This window comes from Gekko japonicus, unplaced genomic scaffold, assembly GCF_001447785.1.
Source record: "Gekko japonicus isolate JY-2015 unplaced genomic scaffold, Gekko_japonicus_V1.1 scaffold157, whole genome shotgun sequence".
Taxonomy (NCBI): domain Eukaryota; kingdom Metazoa; phylum Chordata; class Lepidosauria; order Squamata; family Gekkonidae; genus Gekko; species Gekko japonicus.
Genome location: NW_015168051.1, coordinates 1475678 through 1496946, shown reverse-complemented (window position 1 = coordinate 1496946; position 21269 = coordinate 1475678). Strand labels below are relative to the sequence as shown.

The following is a 21269-nucleotide window of genomic DNA, read 5'->3' as shown; positions in this document are numbered from 1 at the left end:
AAAAGCGAATTGGAGGGGGGGAGCGGAAGAAAAAGCGAATAAAACTGTTAAGAAAGACTTACCAAGGCGAGTTTGAGCGTACAAGCACATATTCAGAGACTTTTAAAATATCGGTTAAAGTAAACAATCCACAAAGATGGCGGGGAAGAGGATGGAGAAAGAGAAACTTTTAAAAGCGAAAGGGACTGAGAATCCAAGACCGGAAGCAACCAGCGAGCTGGCAAAGACATTGGTGGAATCCATGCGCCCCCTGCTGGACCAGATGAATAATCAGAAGATGAGTGAATTATTGGCCCCAATGACAGAGATGAAGGCGGAATCTTTGCTGAGCGATATGGATGTGGCCTACAGGTCATATTCAGGATATATAAAGAAAAACAATCTGCCTGGGGAAATAGTGATAAGATTCTCAAAGAGATGTGTGAGGGATGCATTCCTGAAAGCGGCATCTGAAGCTCCTTTGAAAGTTGGAGATAATGCTATCAGAATCCTAAAAGACATTCCATTTGAAATAAGACAAAGGAGAAGTACAAAGATTTAATTCTTTTTCTCCAGACAAACATAATTGAATACAGATGGCTAACACCAGAAGGCTTGATCTTCAAAATCAAGGATAAGAAGGAAAAGATTGACTCTGTTCAGAAAGCACGGGAATTTTTGAGAGTCCAGATGGGAGAGCCAGAGGAGGAAGAAAAAGAAGGGATGGACAGTAAGTCCAGCAGCGAGCTGGCCTCAGGGTCTTCCAGAGAGGACTCTCTATCAGAGAAAGGGGCAGCCGCCCCTAAAAGTCCTTATAAACCACGGAAGAGACTGGGCAAGGGGAAATGAAAGCTGAAGGACTCTGAATTGTGCCTTTGAAAAACTTTTTTTTTAATACTAGATGCTTAGGGGTCTTTCAGGTTAACAGTGATAGTTAAGATATGAAAAAGATAATACTATAGTTGAATCAGTTCATAATGGGATTAGCGTGATTGAGAGATAACGTGTGCCAAGCTAACAAGATGATCTCCTCTCTTGGGTTTTTAGATAGTAGTGGGTATCTTTTCTTTATCCCTTAATGTAGTCCCCTTCCCTATTTCTGTTGTAGTTTGTAGTCTTTCTAAAATGCAATTAAAAAATCCCCTCCCGGGGGGCCAAAAAAAAAAAAGAGAGAGAGAGGACATGGTGTCAACATTTGAAATATAGGTCAACCAGTCTTTGCTCAGGGTTCCCCACAAATGCTACTTGTCCGCTTAGGGTCAGGGTGTCATGCTGCCACCTGCTGGGACCAACATACCTGCTATTCCTACCTTGCAATGCTAGAGAATACCAAGGGAGTAGAGGGTGTCGGGGAGCAATTCAGTCGATGGCCCACAGAGGGCCCTTATTCCAGTCCTTCGTGAGCTCATTGAGGGAACCTCCTACAGGCCCTGAAAAATCTTGCAGAGCATTCTGGAAACCAACAGGATCCATAAGTCTCCGCAGGCAATCAGGCTCTCTGTCCTTGTGGAGGAGAATAGCGAAACTCAGCCCAATGTTTAAGAGGACTGGTTCAGATACAACCACACTATCCTTCACCTGCATAAAAAAATCAAATCTAGCATGTGGCCTGCTTCATGTGTGGCAACTAGCAGAACCTGGGAGAGTCCAAATGCTGTCATGGATGACATGAAATCCAAGGCACCACCTGACAAGGCAGTGTCTGCATAAATGTTGAAATCCCCCAGGACTACCAGTTGTGAGAAACACAATGCCCAGTCTGAGACCACCTCTGCTAGCTTTGGCAAGGTATCTGCTAGGGAGCTAGGTGGACAGTATACCGGCAGGATAACCACCCTCTCCGCAGCACCCCACACTAGGCTAACACATTCTATGCTGGCAATTTGAGGCAGAGGGATCCTAACAAAGTATACAAAATTAAACTGATTACTGAGGTGGACTAGCCTTTGGAATTCAGAAGGGCAAGTTGGAGTGATTAGTTCCAAAGCTGAACTGATCTGTCTATGGCTGCGATCACACACATTGAATAATCGACTTTCAATCTACTTTCAATGCACTTTCCAACTGGATATTGAACTGGCAAAATCCAGTTGAAAAGTGCATTGGAAGTGGATTGAAAGTGGATTATTTAGTGTGTGTGATCGCAGCCTATGAGTCCATCTCTTGGAGCAAACTCCTTTTCTGCCCGACTTTTAATGCTAGCAAGTTCAGTAAGTGGTGTGGGGCATTTTCCAGTTTCACTGTCAGCGTAATGATGGTGGCTTTAAATCCACCTAGGCAAATTGGATAAGACAGCAAATAGTCTGGACTTCAGTATCAGCAAGACAATCCTTTCTCTTCATCCCTGAAAACAGACTTTGCTGTCCTTAAAAGATTTAGCTCTACTAATTAGAGGCAGTCTCTGGAGAGAAAAAACAACTAGAAAAAATTTGATTGCCTGTGATTTGGAATCTGCAGCTAAAGCATAGTTTCTTGTAGTTTACCTCTGATTCTAAGTAAATATTTTGCTGCTTGCCTCCTATTATCTGCTTCAACCTTGATTTCTCTTTGGTTTTATTGTCATTCTACGCAAATATTAATTAGAAATCATTGTACTGTTAGATAACAGTGTGACTGAGTCTGCAACAGCTCTGAGATCCAAGTTTTTTCTTACTGTGGAAAATTCCAGTTACTCTCCTGCTGTTCCAAACCTGGTCTTCTTCTGTTCTCCATGCTTCTTCGGTACATAATGGAGACTTAGGGTTGCCAAGCTCTAGCCTGGAAAATTCCTAGAGATTTGGGGGAAGTGCCCATGGAGGGGAGAATTTGAGGAGGGATTTCACTTAGAATCTGTGGTATACTATGAAGTTTGCCCTCTAAAATTGCCATTTTCCCCAGGGAAACTAGTCTCTGTAGCCTGGAGATCAATTGTAATTCCAGGAGATCTCCAGGCCCCACCAGGAGGTTGGCAAGTCTGGAGACTTGCAATGCAATCCTGTACAGAGTTGTTCTAGTTTAAGTCCATGGATTTCAATAGGCTTTGACTGGAGTAACTCTGCATAGGATTGCAGTGTTAACATTTCCAGCCAGCGTTACAGACCCTGGAGTATGAAATTTCCTCCTCGTATTAAAATTCTCAGTAGTTTCTTTTTCTTTTTCTTTCTTTTTAATCCCCTGAGAACAGGGTAGCTTTATTATTTTTTGTTACACCTAAGCACTACAGAAAAGAAAAGGGGAAAGGGAAAAGTTAACCAGGATAAAGGACAGTAAATAAAAACCCACACTATAACTAAAAACCCAAGAGGGCGGGTCCTCAACAATTAGTATCCTGTTAGTATTCAAAACAAATAACTTTTCGTTTAAGTCAATGTAATCGGAAGTTAGTAAGTCCGTGTTAGTATTCTCTCCATCGTCTTCTGTGTGTGCTCAGAGTTCTTTCATCTTCGTCTTTGTTTGCAAATCTCAAGTTTATAAAGAGTTACTTTGGTCCTCTAAGCCGCAGGTCGTATGTTTGTTTGGCCTCGCCACCTGTTGCTCCCTGGTCTCCGTCCCTGTCTTCTATGGTATCTGCTCCGCCCTCTTCTTCTTGCTGTTCTTCTTCTTTTGCTCCAAAGAACCGCTTCAGCCATTCTTCTGCTTTGAAAACCGAGTCAATTTTTTCCCTTTTATCTCTGTATTTGAACAGGACACCCTCTGGGAAATTCCAGGAATATGGAATCTGGTTGATCTGCAAGGTTGAAATCAATTCTTTATACGCTTTTCTTTTTTCACGAACTTCGAACGGAATGTCTTTTAAAACCCTGATGGGTGTAGTTCCCAGCTGCAGGGGATTAGCTGCTGTTGCTTTTAGAATATCATATCTCGTCTGTCTTCGGAGAAACTTGACGACAATTTCACCCGGCAGGTTGTTCCGTTTAATATATTTTGAGTATGATCGATAGACCACCTCAATTTCTGCTTCCGCTTCTGCCGATGAGCAACCTATCGCCGGTGCGATGAGCTCTGCCATCATCTTTTTCAAGTTTTCTCCCTTCTCGGCAATCTGCTGCTGTTGCTTTGCTAGGCTCTGGTTGGATGCGGTCATCTGTTGGTTAATACCATCGAGTCTCTCGTTTATTGGCTTGAGCAGTTCCGATAGCATAGAGAACAGATCTCCTGTTTCCTCGATCCTCGGACTTTGACCACCCCGCCCAACTTGTCTGCCTAGTTTTCCCCGCGCGCCGGCCATTTTCCACTTTGTTTACACTAGAAGACCTCCTTCACTCTTCTTCGAAAAAGCGCTCAAGTTTTTCTGCAAACGCAGCTAAGTCTCTTGCACACTATAACGATCTTCTTCTCTCCTCCCCACCCTCTGTTTTTTTTAAAACAAATTCAGTTTGTTTATGCCTGGGGATCGTCCCCGGCGCCACTTCCAGATGGGGGGGGGAGAACTCACTTTTCAAACTTTTTCGCTTGACTCTTTCTCCGATTCATTGACGGTCTGCATCCAGACTCCTTGTAGCTTCGTTAGATCGCTGACCCTCACTGCTTGTCCCGGCCGGCATCAGCTGAGCTCAGTAAAAACCGAGCCTCTCAGGGGGCGGACCGATTGGGGAAAAAAGGAGCGCCTCAATTCTCTGGCATTACACCATCGAAGAGGTCGCCCCTCCGGCGCCCCTGGCTTGGAGCCTTTCACTAAGGCTCACCTGGGGGGGTCACTTGAGGTGGCACCCCTCCAGCCCCACTGGAGCGCGGAATGCCTCCCCAGCGGTAGGGGAGAGCATCCGCCATCACTGAGCCACAGACCGGAAGTCCCAAAATTCTCAGTAGTTTCTTAGCTGCAAATATCAAGCTGTGCAAACAATAATCAGCACCCATGCCTGGTTATCGAATGCTCAGATATCTTCCTGTTTTTCTACAATCATGGGTCTTAAGTCATACAAATGTTATATAAAATACTACTAACCATCGTTGCTTTTCTCCATCTCTTAGAGACAGTATTGCACTTTGAGTCAGAGCTGATTAAATCTTGGCTCCTAACAACTACTTCCATATTTATTGAAAACATTTCTATGCTGCCTTTTCACCCAAATAGGGTCCTTGTGGAGGCAGCGAACAGCAAACATTAAAGCACTAAATCATTAAAAACATTTAGAATGAATTATGTACACAAACATTTAATAAAAACATATAAACAGACATAATACCAAAAACCAGGAGAAGGCCAGTAACAGGTATTGAGGGTATGCCAGACAGAACAAAAAAGAGGGAGACCAATGAATCTCCCTAGGGAGAGAATGCCAACCTTTTGGTACCACAACCAAGAAGGTCCTTTCTTAGATTGCCAGCCTCAGATGGCAGGGGCACCCGAAGCAGGTGGACAGGTAGGTTCGTATAGGGGGAAGGTGATCCCCTACAGGGCACATGTATTGTTATTTTTCTTTGACTACAATGCACCATATGATAACACAAAGTGCGTTTGAAGCTTCCATTGGTTTCAGAAGCTAACTGCCATGTAGTATGGGGCCCAGTTGTCAGAGAAACACATCCCCAAACTCATTGGGAATGCAGAACTAATCACACAGTTCTTGGATCCTGGCCTTGAACTTCTAGGTTTTTACTTCAGGCAAATTGGCAAGTCTACCCCTGTTAATGTTACCCTGGATCCAGTCCATTGATTGATACATGTGTTCACTAGTAATTAACTGTGCACAGAACTGAAGTCACACACTGCAGTAATAAATGGAGACCTGTGTCCAGGTTCAGGTAGGCACCTAGGGTGAGAGGCAATAAACATAGTCCAAGCACAGGCCAGGGTCAAAGCACAGGTGTTCAAAAGTCCAAGCACCAAACCAGAAGGGCAGATCCAAAGAGCACAGCCCACATCACAGTCCACAGAAGGTCAAGCGCACTGAGGTCTAGAACACAGCAGTGCACAAAGGTTGTGGACACGTTGCTTCCATGCTGGCTTGCCCACTGCTTTTATCAGGTGTCATCCAGGGACAGGTGCAAGTCATCAATGGCTGAGCAGCCTACAGGGCTGTCAGCCGTGATCCTATAGTGATTCTAACTCACAAGCAGAGGTTGATCAGTGCTGGGCTGCCAACTGTGCACTATGGCACCACTCCTGCACCTTCCTCTGGGCCCGCCTTCCCTGGCATTCCAAGGGCTCTGGAGACCCCAGGGTTGAGGCTGGTGGCTGCGGAGCCTCTGCTTCAGCTTCATATCCCGGACTGCAAGACTGAGGGCGTTGCGCCCTGACTTCAGCCTGAGACTCTTCCTCTGTACCTGATGGAGTCTTTTCTAGTGGGTCTTCCTGCAGCATCCCAGGGCTAGGGCCGGCTTCCGCCTTCTCTTCCTCATCCAGACCTTTGTCTTGTCAGCATTCAGTTTTAATGTGTTCACTCTTGGCCATTTAATCACAGGAGTCAGGCACAGGTTTAAGACCTCTACAACATCACCAGTCAACTTGATTTAAGAAATATAGAAAATGTGACTTCAAGTATTGTCTTTTGGACTCTATTAATAGAATCAGAATAAATAAATGCAGGGCTCTAGTTGGGGGGGAGCTCTCAGGTACGGAGCTCCGGAAGAGAACCTCTAGGGGGCGGGGCGGTCACGTGGTGAAGCCCCGCCCCCTTCTTTACCCCGCCCTCTGCTTCGATCCTCATTCCGTTTGGGAATGAGGATGAAGCAGGAGGGTAAGTAGCCGGGCCTTCTGACACACTTCCGGTGATGTCAGGGGGTGTGGCCTTCTGTCACTTCCGGTGATGTCAGGGGGTGTGGCATATGCAAATAAGTTATGCTAATGAGTTATGCTAATGAGCTCCGGCAGCTCTTTTTCTACAACAAGACCCCTGAATAAATGTATCTTCTGGCAAAAGAGTTTTCAAGCAAAGCATCATACCATGCATACAGAAATAGATTGCTGTTGTTCTGTCTTATAAAAGTAAAATAACAACACATCTGGTTATGCAATGGAAAATATGTCTCCTGGCTCAGAGAGAGAAATCAAGTTAAAGACAAAAAACAGGAGCAAGTTCAGAGGTCATTTCGGGGGGAAACACGGGGGAAGGCACATGACGAAGCCCCGCCCCCTGCTTCCGGCCGCCCCACTTCCAGCCCTCATTCAGCCAGGAGGAGGCAGGAGAAGAGGGAGGGTAAGTTGCTTCCTCCCCGCCTCTCCCCACCCCTGCCTGCCGGGGGCCAGGGAGGACCTTGGCGGGTCTTCCTCGCACTCCCCTTGGCCTTGCAGGTCCACCGCCGGGCCCCTGATGTCAGGCATATGCTAATGAGTTATGCTAATGAGTTCCCCTAGCTCTTTTTCTACGAAATGACCCCTGAGCAAGTTGTTCTATAATTCCTTATATAAGGATGTATAAACCAACTACAGCTCTAAACCTCTGACTACAGAATGTAGCTACAATCTGCTACTACCTACTGAGAGAATATTTCTCATATTTAATATTACATTGATATTTTCCTTTTTATATGGTATTCTGGTAAAAGCAACCTGAATCTGATGATTGGTTTCTCTCTTGAAGACAATTAAATAAGTAGTAGTACTATACCCAAATGTAAACTTATTTGAGTTGTAAAACAAATGTTATGCGTTCTTCTGCTATCATTCAATTTTCTTTAAGTACAGTATGAGTTTCCACTGATGTCAGAGAGTAATAATGTGTACATAAAATTACCTTTAATGTAGGTGATCTCTCTTGCTGAGTCCTTGTTCTAAGTCTGAAGGATTAAAGTCTTTTGTTTATGTTTTTTGCATTTATGAAAATAAAGTTTTAAAAAAAAGAAAAGAAAGTATCACATTCATGTGAAAACTATCATGTGCAATATATGTTGGATATGGATTCAAACATTAATTCAGCCACAGTGGATGTCCTTGCAGAAGTCACCCTCTCTCCACCTGAAGTGATCCTCATCTTTTGCAAGGACAGACACATACTTCAGGGCACATCTAAATGATGCAGGTGGTGTGAGCTGTGTCAGGGGTTCCCCAACCCACCTCGTGGTCACATGTATTCTCAGGGACTCACCTTTAAAAACTGTGAGGTTGCTCCATACAGCTCCAAGTGCTGCAAGGTGGCAGGTTTCTGCCTTCCCTCCCATGTCATTTTCCCTAGGACAAATGGCCATGGAGGGGGCCGCTTGCCCCTCAGGCTCCTTGTGTCCTGGGGTCATGTGATCAAGGACAAGTGGAGCCCAAGAAGCGGACATACAGGGCTCTTCATGGCCATTTCCACTAGGGAAAATCCATGGGAGAGTTCTCAGAGCTATGCTGAGAAATGTAATTGTGAAGCAGTTCAGAGGACCTCTGACATGGATCGTATCACCCATATCCTTTAGGTGAGCTCTCCAGCCAGCGGATGTTTTAGCCTGCTTTCTGCCTTTTATAAGTCAGATACTATTGTTCTTTGGGGTAATTTTTCTAAAGTATGACCATGGGGTCGCGAAGAGTCGGACTCGACTGTGCGACTGAACAACAACAACAAAAGTAATTAAACCCATTCTTGACCATGCATAAATTCCCTGTGCATACTACCAGTTTCCATGATGTGCAGTGTCCCTTGCAGTCTCTCCTTAAGAATACTGTTAAAAATTCATTAAAGTACAACTATCTATCATGTTTATAAGTTGGCTAATAAATTTTAAAAGTAATTATTGGTTTTGCTCCCAATTTCAAGACATATGGCTGCCTTTTTAGGGGTCTCTTTGTAGCACAACCCTCCAGAATGTGAATTCTTGGGGCCAAACTGCACGTTAAGCTTTCCTCATGGTTGCCGTGGGAAGCTTGCGGCTGGCATCATGCTACAAGTCCTTGTGGTGACCATGAGGCAAATGTTGTATGTAGTTTGGCCCTAAGGTCCTTTGTGGTAGGGAAACATGGGAAGCTTAGTTGCACGTGGTGGAGAAGGGAAGAAGACTGGAAGAAATCGTAGTTGTGCAGCAGCCGATGGTAACACAGAAAGAAAGGTCTGGTATTGTAATACATAACAACCACTATAAGCATGTATGGCAAGTTTTCATTCCCAGGGACTAAAGTAAGGTGTTCATTTGAAGCTTTTGCTTTGTGTCTCAGACTCGAATGTAGTAAAATATGTTTGGTTCCCCTACTGTAGCAAATCCATGAAAAGAATAAACATTCAGGCTTGGGGGTTTTTTTTTGCTTATTTGGAGTAGCACTGATAGTTGGTCGTTTAGGTCCCATGGGGAAAAAAAAATTCTGTCCAGAGGAAAAGAGAATAGTGATACAGCCTTTTTTTTTTTCTTCAGATGATGATTAGAAGTGGGAAAAGCTTATATCTTTTGAACTCTGGCCCCACTCAGACTGGGCTGTTGTGGTGCAGATTTCATGTCTTTATTTGCAGAATGCTTTTGCAGTAGCCAAGTGAGCTCTGACAGGTCAGTCAGTTGTGAGTATTTTGTTGTAATTTGGTTTCATCCTTGATGGAGTACATTCAGAGGAAGCCAGAGATTTTGTTTGATCTCTTCTAAATTGTGATTTCTGTTAACAGCAGACTGGCTGGATGAGGTAGTCAAATGAGAATGAACCCAGACAGAAGAGTTGGCAAGACTCTTCTGTTTACTTTTTTTTCTGGCCTGCAACCTCTGAATGTAGATGAAAATGCTCTAATCTTCTTAGTGGTCTAAACAAAAAGTGAATGTTGTAGCCCAGTTTCCAGGCAGCCCAGAAACGGCTCAGAAAATGAAAGTGTCACACAGAAATTCAATTATGCAGCACTTCCACTTGCATAATTTGATTCTCTGCTGATTGGCAAAAGCATACAGTGTGAAGCTGTCATCGCTCCCCTTTTGTTTCTCAGAAATAAACAAGCCCTATCCGTGCGCTCTCTGAATATTATTTCCACAGATTTTGACGAGGATACGTTGCCAACCCTTGTTATCATAGCACTTAATTCCTATGCAAAAACTTGCTGATTTTGCATATGTTTAAGCTGAGTGAAATTCTTGAAGTTTGTGAGCTGCCGTGCTATGCTAGCTCCATTTTCTGGTGATTCCTAGAACAAAAGGCTAAAAAAATTGCTGATAGAAGTTGCGTGCACTTGCAAGTAGGGGTGGGTATTGGGCAGAAGCCGAGCCGAATATATACCTGAATAAGGCCTTATCGGCGTATATTCAGCCGGATGTGATTCTCTGATGTGTGTATTCAGCAGCTGAATAGAGAATCCCAAATATATGCAGGATTCCTGAATCTATTCAGCTCCATTATACCCTATAGAGCCATTGCAGTCAATGACAAATCTCTCCTGGAGTATATTCAGGGGTTTGGGGGAGAGTAGAGGCACCAAATTTGCAGCATAGCTGCTAGAGTCTCTCCCCAAAGGAACCCCCAAGTCTCAAAAAGATTGGAGTAGCCAGCAGCAGAACCCAACCAGTGCCAGCCTACTAATGGCCCGTGGCAGCATCCTGTGCCATTGTGGCAAAGGCCACCCCCACAGGTCTGCTCTGATGTCTAGCACAGCTACAGAGTCACAGTCCAAGCAAGGGGGAGGGGGTTGCAAGGACATCAGAAGCAGTGCAACAGTGCCCATCAGCACAACCCAGTGCCAATGTGGCAGTGCCCAGAAAGAGCCAAATAGGGGTGCCTCCATCCCACCATTGCTTTCAGTAGTGGAAAAAATAACACAACAAGCCCAGCAGATTCTCCTAGAAAATCTCTGCAGTAGAAAGTGTCTGTGGGTTGTTGTTTTTTTAAGTTAAAGTGATAGACTTACCTTATCTTTCGTTCTGTTTCCTGCCATTTCTGCCACTTTCCTGCCATTTGCCCTGATTTACAACTGGGGGGTTGGACAGTGTGCTGTTTCTGCTGTCCCTGCAGAAATGCCATCCCGCATTTTGCACTTCAGAGATTCTCACATATGACATTCATCCAATTGGTTTCTTGGCACTGCCACAGTGGCACTGGTTCTTCTGGGTACACTTTACTGGTTCTGCTCCTGGCCTAGCAAACAATACCCCCCCAAAAAAAAACATTTTCTACTGCAGATCTGCTGGGCTCGTCGTGCTATTTTTCCCACCATTGGAAACAATGGTAGGATGGGGGCATCCTCTTTGAGCTCCCCTAGAATTGGATCCCCTGGTCCAATATTTTTGAGATATGGCAGTTTTTTGTGGGAGAGGCTCCAGCAGCTACACTGCAAATTTAATGCCTCTACCTCAACCCACCCACCCCGGCCCCTGAATACACCCTAGGAGAGACTTCCCCTTGACTACAATGGCCTCATAGAGTATAATGGAGCCAAATAGATTAGGGAATCCTGAATATTTGTGGAATAGGGTATCTGTACTGATCCTGATATTTGGGAATGTTTGGGTATACCAAATGTATTCGGATCAGAGAATCCCGAGTCCAAAATCACCAAATATTTTTTCTTTGCACACCCCTACTTGGAAGTTTGCAGATCATCCTGTAGACACTTCCTTGGCCTACTCAGAGCGTAATTAGAAAAAAGGCACTCCTTATCTCTGCAATAAAAAGCCTAGAGATTTTTTTTTTAATTAAAGCCAGAAGTGAGAGGAGCCAGCAGATCATGGTGATAGATTGCTATAATATCTTTAAAAGGATCTCAAGTGGTGCTGGGGAAATGGCAGCTATAGGGGGGGGCTGAGGCAAGGAGAGTGTGTGGGGGGGAACCGCCATCTGGATTCTCCCGGTGGCAACAGCAGGAGTCATCACCATGTGGAAGCGGCCACAGACAGAACTGTTGCAGGCCTTAAAATAAGGCAAGCTGGGAAGAAGCTGCTTGTGGCCATAGGGAAGCAAAGCATTCCCTTCTGCTTCCTCTCAGGCATGGCTGTGACTTCTTGATTAGAACACAAGGAAGACCCAACCGACCTGTTTCCACTGCACAGATTAGGAAGAAAAACTACATTTTCTTGCCTGCCTTCAGAACCAGAGCCTAGAATCTTGTTTTGTTTTTCCAGAAATGAAAGTTGTGAATTAGGGTTGCCAACTCCAGTTTAGGGAATTCCTGGAGATTGAGGAGTGGAGCCTGATGAGGGTGGGGTTTGGGGAGGGGAGGGACCTCAGTGGGATATAGTGCCATAGAGTCCACCCTCCAAAGCAGCTATTTTCTACAGAGGAACTGATATCTGTAGTCTGGAGATTACTTGTAATTCCTGGGGGTCTCCAGATTCTACCTGGAGGTTGGCAGCCCTACTGGGAATCCAGCACAGGTAATGGGCCAGATAGGCACCAGGTTATGGATAAGGTCCAAGCAAAAGGGCAGCCCTGAATGCAATAAGGCAATCACCTTTACCTTCTGAGGTCTCCAGCCTTTCAGTTTATTATTTGTTCTTTTTCTGTCACTTATCTCAATTTTCTGCTCCTTAATCCTCATGCAACCTCTTCAGGGTTTTTTAAATAGCTATTCAAGTGCAAGTGGCCCAGCGGAAGTCATTTGGGGTTTCTTTCCCCCTTTCGCTTGCTTTCCTTTCCAGTCCATCTTTTGCTGCAGCCCTTTGTTGTAAATCAGAAAATTGTCATTACTACTGTTTAAGCTCTCCCTTAGTTTAGTATGACAAGCTGAAAACCGCTGCAATAAAGGAACCAACCTTGAATCTTTCCACCTGTCACTCTATAACTCATTTATCATTCTTGAACACGCTGATGGAGAAGATAATGTCATTGCAGCACCAGGCATTCTTGAATAATGTACAATTCTGTAAGCCTTTCAAAACAATTTCATATCTACTGGATGATGAAATAAGGGAAAAAATGTCGGTGTATGATGAACTTGTATCGTAATACAAATATGTGTGTGTATAAAGAGAGTTTCCCTGGTATAGTTCAGAAATACTGTACAGAGCAAAGAACAGTGATGCTTTTGTCACTACAGCAGTTCTTATTTTCTCTCCTAGCTCTGTGCTGCTCATCTACCAACCAGATCAGATGCACCAAGGCATTATCAAGCAGTATGTCGGGCACTGTTTGCAGAAACAATGGAGCTGTACACGTTCTTGGCCAGAATTAAAAGCGCTAAAGAGGTAAATAATGCAAAAATCGCTTGAATGTTGGGTTGGTTCATTTCTAAGGGATGTTTCATGTTTCTGGATATTATTGTGCAGTAGACCCTTGGAAAAGACATATTTGTAGCATACAAATTGTGGCACTTTGAAAATTTTAAATTATGATTAAAGAAGGGGAAGGAGACTCTATGAGTGGATTCTTTGAACCATAAATTGAATACATTCACAGAATGGATCTCTTCTCCTTCTCCCTCGCAGCCTCTTTTGCTCTGTTCTACTCCTGCGGTTTCAAAGGACCCTCAAGAACAGAGTGGGATTTAGCACAGGTGGCTTCAGCTTGAGAGGAAGGCAGCAGAAATAATTCCCTCCCTTCTTGGTCAAATGGAGCATATTCTTATTCAAGAAGGGCATGGGGATTGCTGCCAATTCTCCATTCTTGCTGCAGTCCTCCATACCCATCCCAGCCTGCTCTTATGGATCCTCCAAACCTCAGTAGTAAATTGGCGGGGGGGGGGGGTTGGCAGAATATAGGAGTCAGCAAGGGGAGCGGGGAGAGAGATCTGTGTTCTGTGTACGCCTTCCGTTCACAATTCATAGACTCCAACTCTATAGAAGAAGAAGAAGAAAACCTTTATTCGGCATAACATAGATAAATCAAACAAAGGAAAAAGTTAAAGGGTGGGTACAAGAGACAACATCAACCAATATTCCCAATATCTCAAAATACAAGGCAATCCTAGCATGGTTTACAGGGTTTACAGAATATTACTCTTGACTTCCATATATGGGTCAGAAATTCTGCAACAGATAGCGTTATTGTTGGGCTCTTGTCTGCTAGAAAGAAATTTAAATCCCTATCCAGAAAGTCTCTCTGCGAAGGGAGAAGAGGGCAAATCAAAATATTGTGCATAACGAAATATTTAGGACAACGAAAAAGAATATCGGTAACAGAATCGGGTTCCCCAAGATTACAGTTGCAAAGTTTATCCTTATATGGAACACCCCTGTATCTACCTGAGACCACTACTGAAGGGAAAAGGTTAAACCTTGCAAGCATAAAGACCCTCCTAAAAACTGGGATTGTCAAATTGGCGATATACAGTACCATGGATGTATGTGAGGGAAAGATATCCCAAATTCTCCTCCTGACCACCTGCAAGATTGCTACCTCACCACAGTTATAAAGGGGTTCCAGGTCAATACCTAGGGTACCCACCTTTTTCACTATGGCCTGTGACCACTCTGATGTATAGGGGTCAGTTAAAAGTTGGACCATTAGGCTAGCAGGGGGAGATCGAAAGCAAAGCCGAAGCCAATATTTGATCGTAACGATCTAAGCCCGAGATTCTACCAAGTGAAGACCCAGCTCCTTGTAAAGAGCAAAGAGCGGCACTGAGTTGGAGACACCAAGAATCCTGCGCAAAAAGGTGGAGTAGATGCTCTCGACTCTCCTAGTAAAAGACTGGATCCAAATAGGAATCCCGTATAACAAACGCAATATAACAGTTTCTTGGAACATCTTAAGCGCAGCCGGTACGAATTGGTTGCCCTTTTGGGGGGAAAAAACCGAATTAGGGCTGCAGCCTTATTCTTAGCCATAGTCAGGGAATGTTCTCTATGCATGCACCAGCTTAGAATGTAACAAAATAACACTCCTAAATACCAGAAGGATTTTACCTGTTGTATTTCTCTTCCCGCTATTGACCAACTATTACATTTCCATGATTTAGAGAAAACCAGTATTTTTGTCTTATCAAGGTTAATGGAAAGGCAATTCCGTGAACAGTAAGCATTAAACTCTGATAGAGAGCGTATGAGATCAATCCTTGTAAAGGAGAGGATAGCTGCATCATCCGCGTAAAGCAAAACCGGAACTGCAGTCATGCTTAATTTAGACGGATGACCATTAACCCTATCCAAAGAGGATGATAAATCAGAAATAAACAGGTTAAAAAGTGACGGGGCAGGAACGCATCCTTGTTTAACCCCTTTAGAAACGCTTATTTCCTTAGTGAGGGAGCCTTTCCCATCAAACCTCACTTGACAAAAATTGGATGTATGCAGCTTCCAAATCAGAAATAAAAGGCGCTTGTCGATCCCCAATTTAAGAAGTTTATCCCACAATAAGGATCTGTTGACAGAATCAAAAGCTTTGCGGAGATCCACAAAAGCTACATAAAGTTTACCACGCAGATGACGAGAGTACTTTTCAGCTAGAAAAGCTAGAGTGGTACAGTGATCAAGAGTGGATTGATTTGCTGCGAAGCCAGTTTGTTCTCATCCAGGGAGATTCTGATCTGCCATCCATTTAGACAGTTTAACGAGCAGATGTTTAGCATATAACTTCCCTAGGACAGAGAGCAAGCTGATTGGTCTATAGTTGTCGGTGTTATTAGGATCCCCTTTCTTAAAAACTGGGACGACAACAGCACTCAGCCAAGAATTAGGAAGGATACCAAACTGATCAATCAAAGTAAACAAATGGGCTAAGGAACACGACCACCAATCAATGTTGTCTTTCAGTATCTCCGCAGGGAGCCCATCTAGACCAGGGGCCTTATTAGATTTAAGAGAGCCAATTAGTTCTGCAATTTCATCTTGCGAGACTGGAGGCGAATTCGGAATGTCAGGAGGTATCAATCCAAGATTGTTCATATCCAACTCAGAGGACTCATTGAACAAATCATTATAATAGGAGAACCATCTAATCGAAGGGATAGTGCAAGCAGGAGCAGCTCCAGTTGAGGAGTTGAGTTTACCAGCCAGAAGGCTCGAGTATCATTAGCTCGGGCAGCTTCGAAGAATCTAGCCCATTTTTCCAAGTAAAAAATATGGAGTTTTTTGTGCAAGCAACTGGCTGTATTCTTTCCTAAGCTTAAAAAACTGATTGGGGGAGTAGGCAAAGGTTCCCTGCTGGATTTGTCGAAAAGATTGCCTGAGTTTACTTTTTAAAAGCAGGTATTCTTTGTCAAACCAGGCGTTTGGGAGACTGGTTTGGCTGTTAGAGCCCACTGGTTTGGCAAAGGAAGAAATATTGTCGAAACTCTATATTTCTAGTTGCAATTATTACTGTAACCATTGATTCTGTCAGGTTTCTCCTGACTTTTATCTTATAAAGTATATAGACTCTGTCACTGAACATAATGGCTACTCCAGATGTGTTTCTAAGATGCGTGGCCTTTAGTTCCATCATACTTTCCTTTCTTGTCCCTGCTTCCCCCCCCCCTTTTTAGATTTGTTCCTTTTGTCCAGTAATCTCCTTATACCTATGAATGAACGTAAAGTTCCAGCTAAGAAAAGATAAAATAATCATAGGTGGCATAGTGATGAAGTAAAATTAATAATAGGATTCATTACTGTGAGTGCACAGTACATGAAAGGTTCAGACTCACAGTGTCCAGCATGCCTAAACATTAACATAGCACAGACACAAAGAGCTTTCATAAGATGAGCAGGCAGTTTCTGTTAAGCATCCACAGATGATTGTCATCATGGTAGATATGTGAATAAAAGCTATTAAAATACCCGTTTAAATTATGGAAATATTTTTGCTTGTGGAAGACATTGCACAAGTTAATTGCACGTATTGCAGTACATCTAGTTCTTCTACTTGTGCAAGTAGAACTATTGTAAGTGAATTGCATTTCTATTCACATATCACTAGATCCAGCCCCTGTGTATTCATCAAAATATAGCTAATGAGGACATATTTTTTACCTAATGTAACAACAGAAAAGTTTGCCTTTCTTCCTGAAGGTTAAATTGATTTTACTGTTAAGAAATGCAAAAAAAACCCCAAAAGCCAAAGAAACAAAAATTTATCCTGTATTTTGTAGACTTAGCAGAGCAAGTCTTCCACCAAACTATTATTTGTTGCTGTATTTGGGTTCCCCCCCCCATAAACATTTTCTTTGAAGAGTAAAAGCAGTCAAATTAGAACAAACATTCTTTAAAAGAAAGAGGAAAATATATTATCTGTCAATGGCAAAGCTTTCAAAAGATCTCTGGAGGGAAATTTCTCTGTATCATCTTTCCCAACAGATGTTAACCCCTTTTAGGAACATTAATTTTTCAGGGACAATTTATAATGTCTGTTAGCAGTTGGAGTGATGAGGAGTGAGTAGAATTCTTCACTCCGACGACTGATCCTGGCTGATGCTGTACTGAGAACCTAGCTGGAATTGTTTGTGATAAAATAGCACTCAGATATTATTTATTATGGTCACTATATTACAAATCAGTTGTCTTGTCCTGAACTGAGTCTAGAGAGAGCTGTTTTTAGTGGTCATTGACCTAAGACTAATGAACAGTGGGAGATTCAGTGATATCACTCCAGAGAATGAGACGAGATAAGGGGAATTTTTGTGCAAAACCTTTCATTATCAGTGTTATCCCATCTTGATCCCTTCCTATGCCATTTCTCTTTCCTCATCACCATAATTGTGATTCATAGTTTCTCCCCACACTGCTTCTCATCTGCTGATCATAGTATAAACACGTAGGGTGATATGCTACAAACCGCAAGTACCGTGCTGTCCCCTACTTGTTGGCAGCCTGTGACCCCTGAAAAGCTGTTGCAGGGGACTATGATGGACAGTATACCAGGTAGCATGCAGGGCTATGATGGACAGAAGTGAGCAAAATCACACATACACACCTTTGCACAACTGGAGAGCTTGTTCTACCAAACTGCCTCTACCAGAGCATCATCACTTCAGTTCAGCTCCCCCGTGCTGCATGGTATTTTGTTGGTGAGGTTTGCCCAACTGTCTGCATTGGTTTTCAGGGGTCATGGTGATGGGGGAAGGGAAAGCTTGGAAAGATCTGCTTCATGGCTTGCAGTATCCTACCAGTGATGCAGGTGCTATGAGTCCCACTTGGTACTTGTAATTGCAAGTAATTGCTAATTGCAACAGTGTCTCTCATCCTGCACTCTGCCCATTTCTCCTCCCTTCTAAATAAATTATCAGAAGAAGTAAATGGTGACAAACTGAGATGGGCTTGGGGTATGAAATACGTGCCATGTGCCGTCCTTCCGACACTCACTCAGACCCAATTAACAGACTTGTAGTGGCACAGAAGCTGCTTCCTCGTGGTGCCATCCCTCTTGTGTGCAATAGAGGTGTCAGTATCAGAAACATGTGGGTCTTTCCCGCCCAGTGGTCCTTTATTTACACACATACACCAGCAGTGTCTGATGACACAATGTGAAAGTGTTCCCCATACTACCAAGTGTGTTCAAATGAAGTCTCAGTCTTTGTTTCCTGATGGTCTGAATACAGACATGCTGAAGACAAAGAGTGCAACCTCTCTGTGGAAGGTTAGCAGGATTGCCTGAGGAGAAGTAACCAGTAACAAACTGGAAAGGGTCTGGATAGAGTAATCCAACACACACTTCCTCTACCTCTGAGTTTCAGACTGGGACCATGATCCAATGAACCTATTCTGCATGCAGAAGAAACAAACCTGGTTTCTTTTCAGATTGCATAAATCTTTCGCCTTTTAAAAGAACCAGATATGTTCTGCATGCAGAGAGAGCCTTTCATATGCATACATCATTTTGCATATTTGAATATTTCCCTGTGGATCTCATCACCGGCGTAATCTTCGCGGGGGCTGGGGTGCTGGCCCCCCCCCCGAAATTTCCCAGAAACCCCGCCCACCCCGCGCCCTCCCAAGCCAGCGGCAAGCTCCCCCAGCTCTCACTATGGGCTCTTTAAGGCCCTTCGCTGCGGCGACTGCCAGCTCCTCTCGCTGGGCTCCTACGCCGCCGCAGTTCCCCCTCTCCGTCGGAGGGCACCGGCCAGAGAGATCCTGCCGGGAGAACCCGGCGGCCATGCTCGAACCCGACTGCCATGGGGTGGGGACTGGGGGCTTCCTCCTCTCCTCCTCCTGCCAACTGCTGCAGCGCCTGGGGCGCCCCATGTCTGTCCGGCCGCCCCCACCCCTGCGCCCAGAAGACCCTCCCGGCCAGGGGCCGCCTGTCTGCGCAGGGAGAGCCTCACTCCCGGAGGGCGGGCGGCCGGGCGTCAGGAGGCCGTGGCGGAGCACTCCGGGGAGCGGGGGGAGGGGGTCCAGCCTGCAGCCAGTCAGTCGCCACCAGCAGCAGACACCCCCCCCTGCGGCTGGGCCCAAAGCTAGTTTTTCCAGCGACTGCTACGGCCTCAGTCTGCAAGAGGCAGATGAGTCCAGGCAGCGCTCGGGGGGGTGCCTAATGCTCCTGCCTTCCAGGGCTGGCAGAAGTCACTTCAAAGGCAAGGGGCACGCGCGCAGTCCGTTCAAAATCTCAGGGCTGGAATTCTGGGCCACGGGCCTTGTTCTGCAGGCCCGCCCCACCCCCTAAGGTAGGGAAGCAGCCGGATCTTAAGCAAGTGCCTTGGGGCTTCGTCCCAGACTCCCAGGCACGCGCGCAGAGGATGGCAGCCGGGTGTTTCCTCCGAACTCAAGGCCGCCGCCTCCTCCTCCCCCTCCTCTTCCTGCGCCCGGCCAGCAGCGGCCTTGGGGCTGCCAGGCGGCATGCACGGAGGAGAGGGGGTGTTTTCGCAAGCCGAAGAGCACCTTGCAGGAGCAGTGAGGAGGCAGCCGCTCTGGGGTGAGTCATGTGCTTGGTGCGTCCTCTTGCCCGGGCGCTCCTCCTCTTCTCTGCACTTGCAAAGGGTCAGCCCCAGGACGACGGGGAAGGGTTCGGGCTCGCCCGGCCGCCGCTGCCGCAGCTTTAACCACCCGGGAAGGGGCTTCTCGGCCCAGGGCTGCGAGGAGGAGGAAGGGACTGCCGCCACCGCCGGACGGCTGCGAAAAGAATGGGGTGTCCAGCCAGGCTTTTTAAAAAAGAAACAAAGTGCTTCTGAGACTTTCAAATACCCCCCCTAAATTTCATTTCTGCCAAAATAAATCCTTTTTTTTTTTTAAGTGAGACTTTTGATAAAAGAAAGATGTGGCAGATGTCCAAAGATGACTGCCCCCCCCCCACCACGTCCTCCACCCCAAACTTCAGATCGGCCCACTTTTTGCTTCCCTTGATCGACTTTGAATAATCGGGATCCTCCGGATCGTTTGGTATTTCCATAATCTTGTACAGGCTTGCTTGAGATTTGGTACCTTAAGTATCTGCAGAAAGCATTCTGTTTTATTTGCTATGTGCTTCTATGGGAAAAGGAGGAGGAGGAGGAAATCGGTTTCACTTTAATGTAGAGAGATGCAATTTTTTGCTTTCATTTCTGCCAAAATAAATCCTTTTTTTTTTTTGTAAAAAATAAATTAAAAAAATTGGGCCCTGCACATTTGCGTTTTAAATGACACAAACAAAAAACTTGTTTGGGCATTCATTTGCAGAACTCCCAGTACAGTATTAAGCAGGTTGGTTGCAGAAGCCTTTGAAAGTCCTGGACTGAAATTTGGGCCTTTAGGAAGCTAACAATCCCCTGGTTGTGTTTTGTTTCCAGTGCCAGAACTGGATCCAGACACCATTGGACGGTGCACTATTGTTGCACATTAGCAGTCACTTGTAATGCTATTGTCCTGTCCATAATGGGTGAGGGGGAACAGTTCAACACATGAAGCTGCCTTATACTGAATCAGACCCTTGGTCCATCAAGGTCAGTATTGCCTACTCAGACTGGCAGTCACTCTCCAAGGTTTCAGTGAGAGGTCTGTCACATCACCTACTACTCAGTTCTTTCAACTAGAGATGTCAGGTATTCACATTGTGACTTCCTGCATGCAAAGCAGATGCTCAACCACTGACCCACATTGGCAAGCCCCTCCCCACATTGTGAATTACTGGAATGACAGCACAAGATCCAGCTATGTACAGATAAAGAAAGATCAGCAGATGGTAAGTGATATCCTGGTGAAACCGGAAAGGTCCCTGTGCTTACTAGTCACAGGCGTGTGGTGCTATGAGCTGAGTAATTTTGGCCGGGGCAAGGACCCTTGGCAGTATGATATCATCTGATATGCAGAGATATCATCTGATATGCAGAGCAGATAGCCACATTTACCAAACCAAATCTGCACACACTTTAGTGACTCAAGACAGGGTTTAAGTACCCTAAACCATTGAACTGCCTGCCATTTGGTTTTTCTGTCATTTTATTTTCCCATCAGTCCCTGCAGCATCTTGTTCTGAGGACAGAAGGCGAGTCCTACAGATTTTACCCCTGAGCACTCTGTAACGCTAATTCAGATTCATCCCAGCTGCATATATGCAGGACCAGCCCTAGATCCAGTGGTGCCCCAGGCAAGTCCTTCCCCTTCCAATAGTTCCAACTTTTGAACACCTTTTAAAAAATTGTGTGTGTGTGTTACCCTCACAACAACCCTGTGGGGTA

At 45.0% G+C, this 21269-nt stretch overlaps 1 protein-coding gene across 1 annotated transcript in view; it reads left to right on the top strand.

Annotated features, from left to right (window-relative positions):
• Positions 1-21269, top strand: part of SPIRE1 (spire-type actin nucleation factor 1) — a 138861-nt gene that overhangs the window by 55383 nt on the left and 62209 nt on the right. The window contains exon 4 of the mRNA XM_015414360.1: positions 12832-12957. Within this exon, the coding sequence (XP_015269846.1) occupies positions 12832-12957 (126 nt within the window). The remainder of the gene's footprint in view (positions 1-12831; positions 12958-21269) is intronic.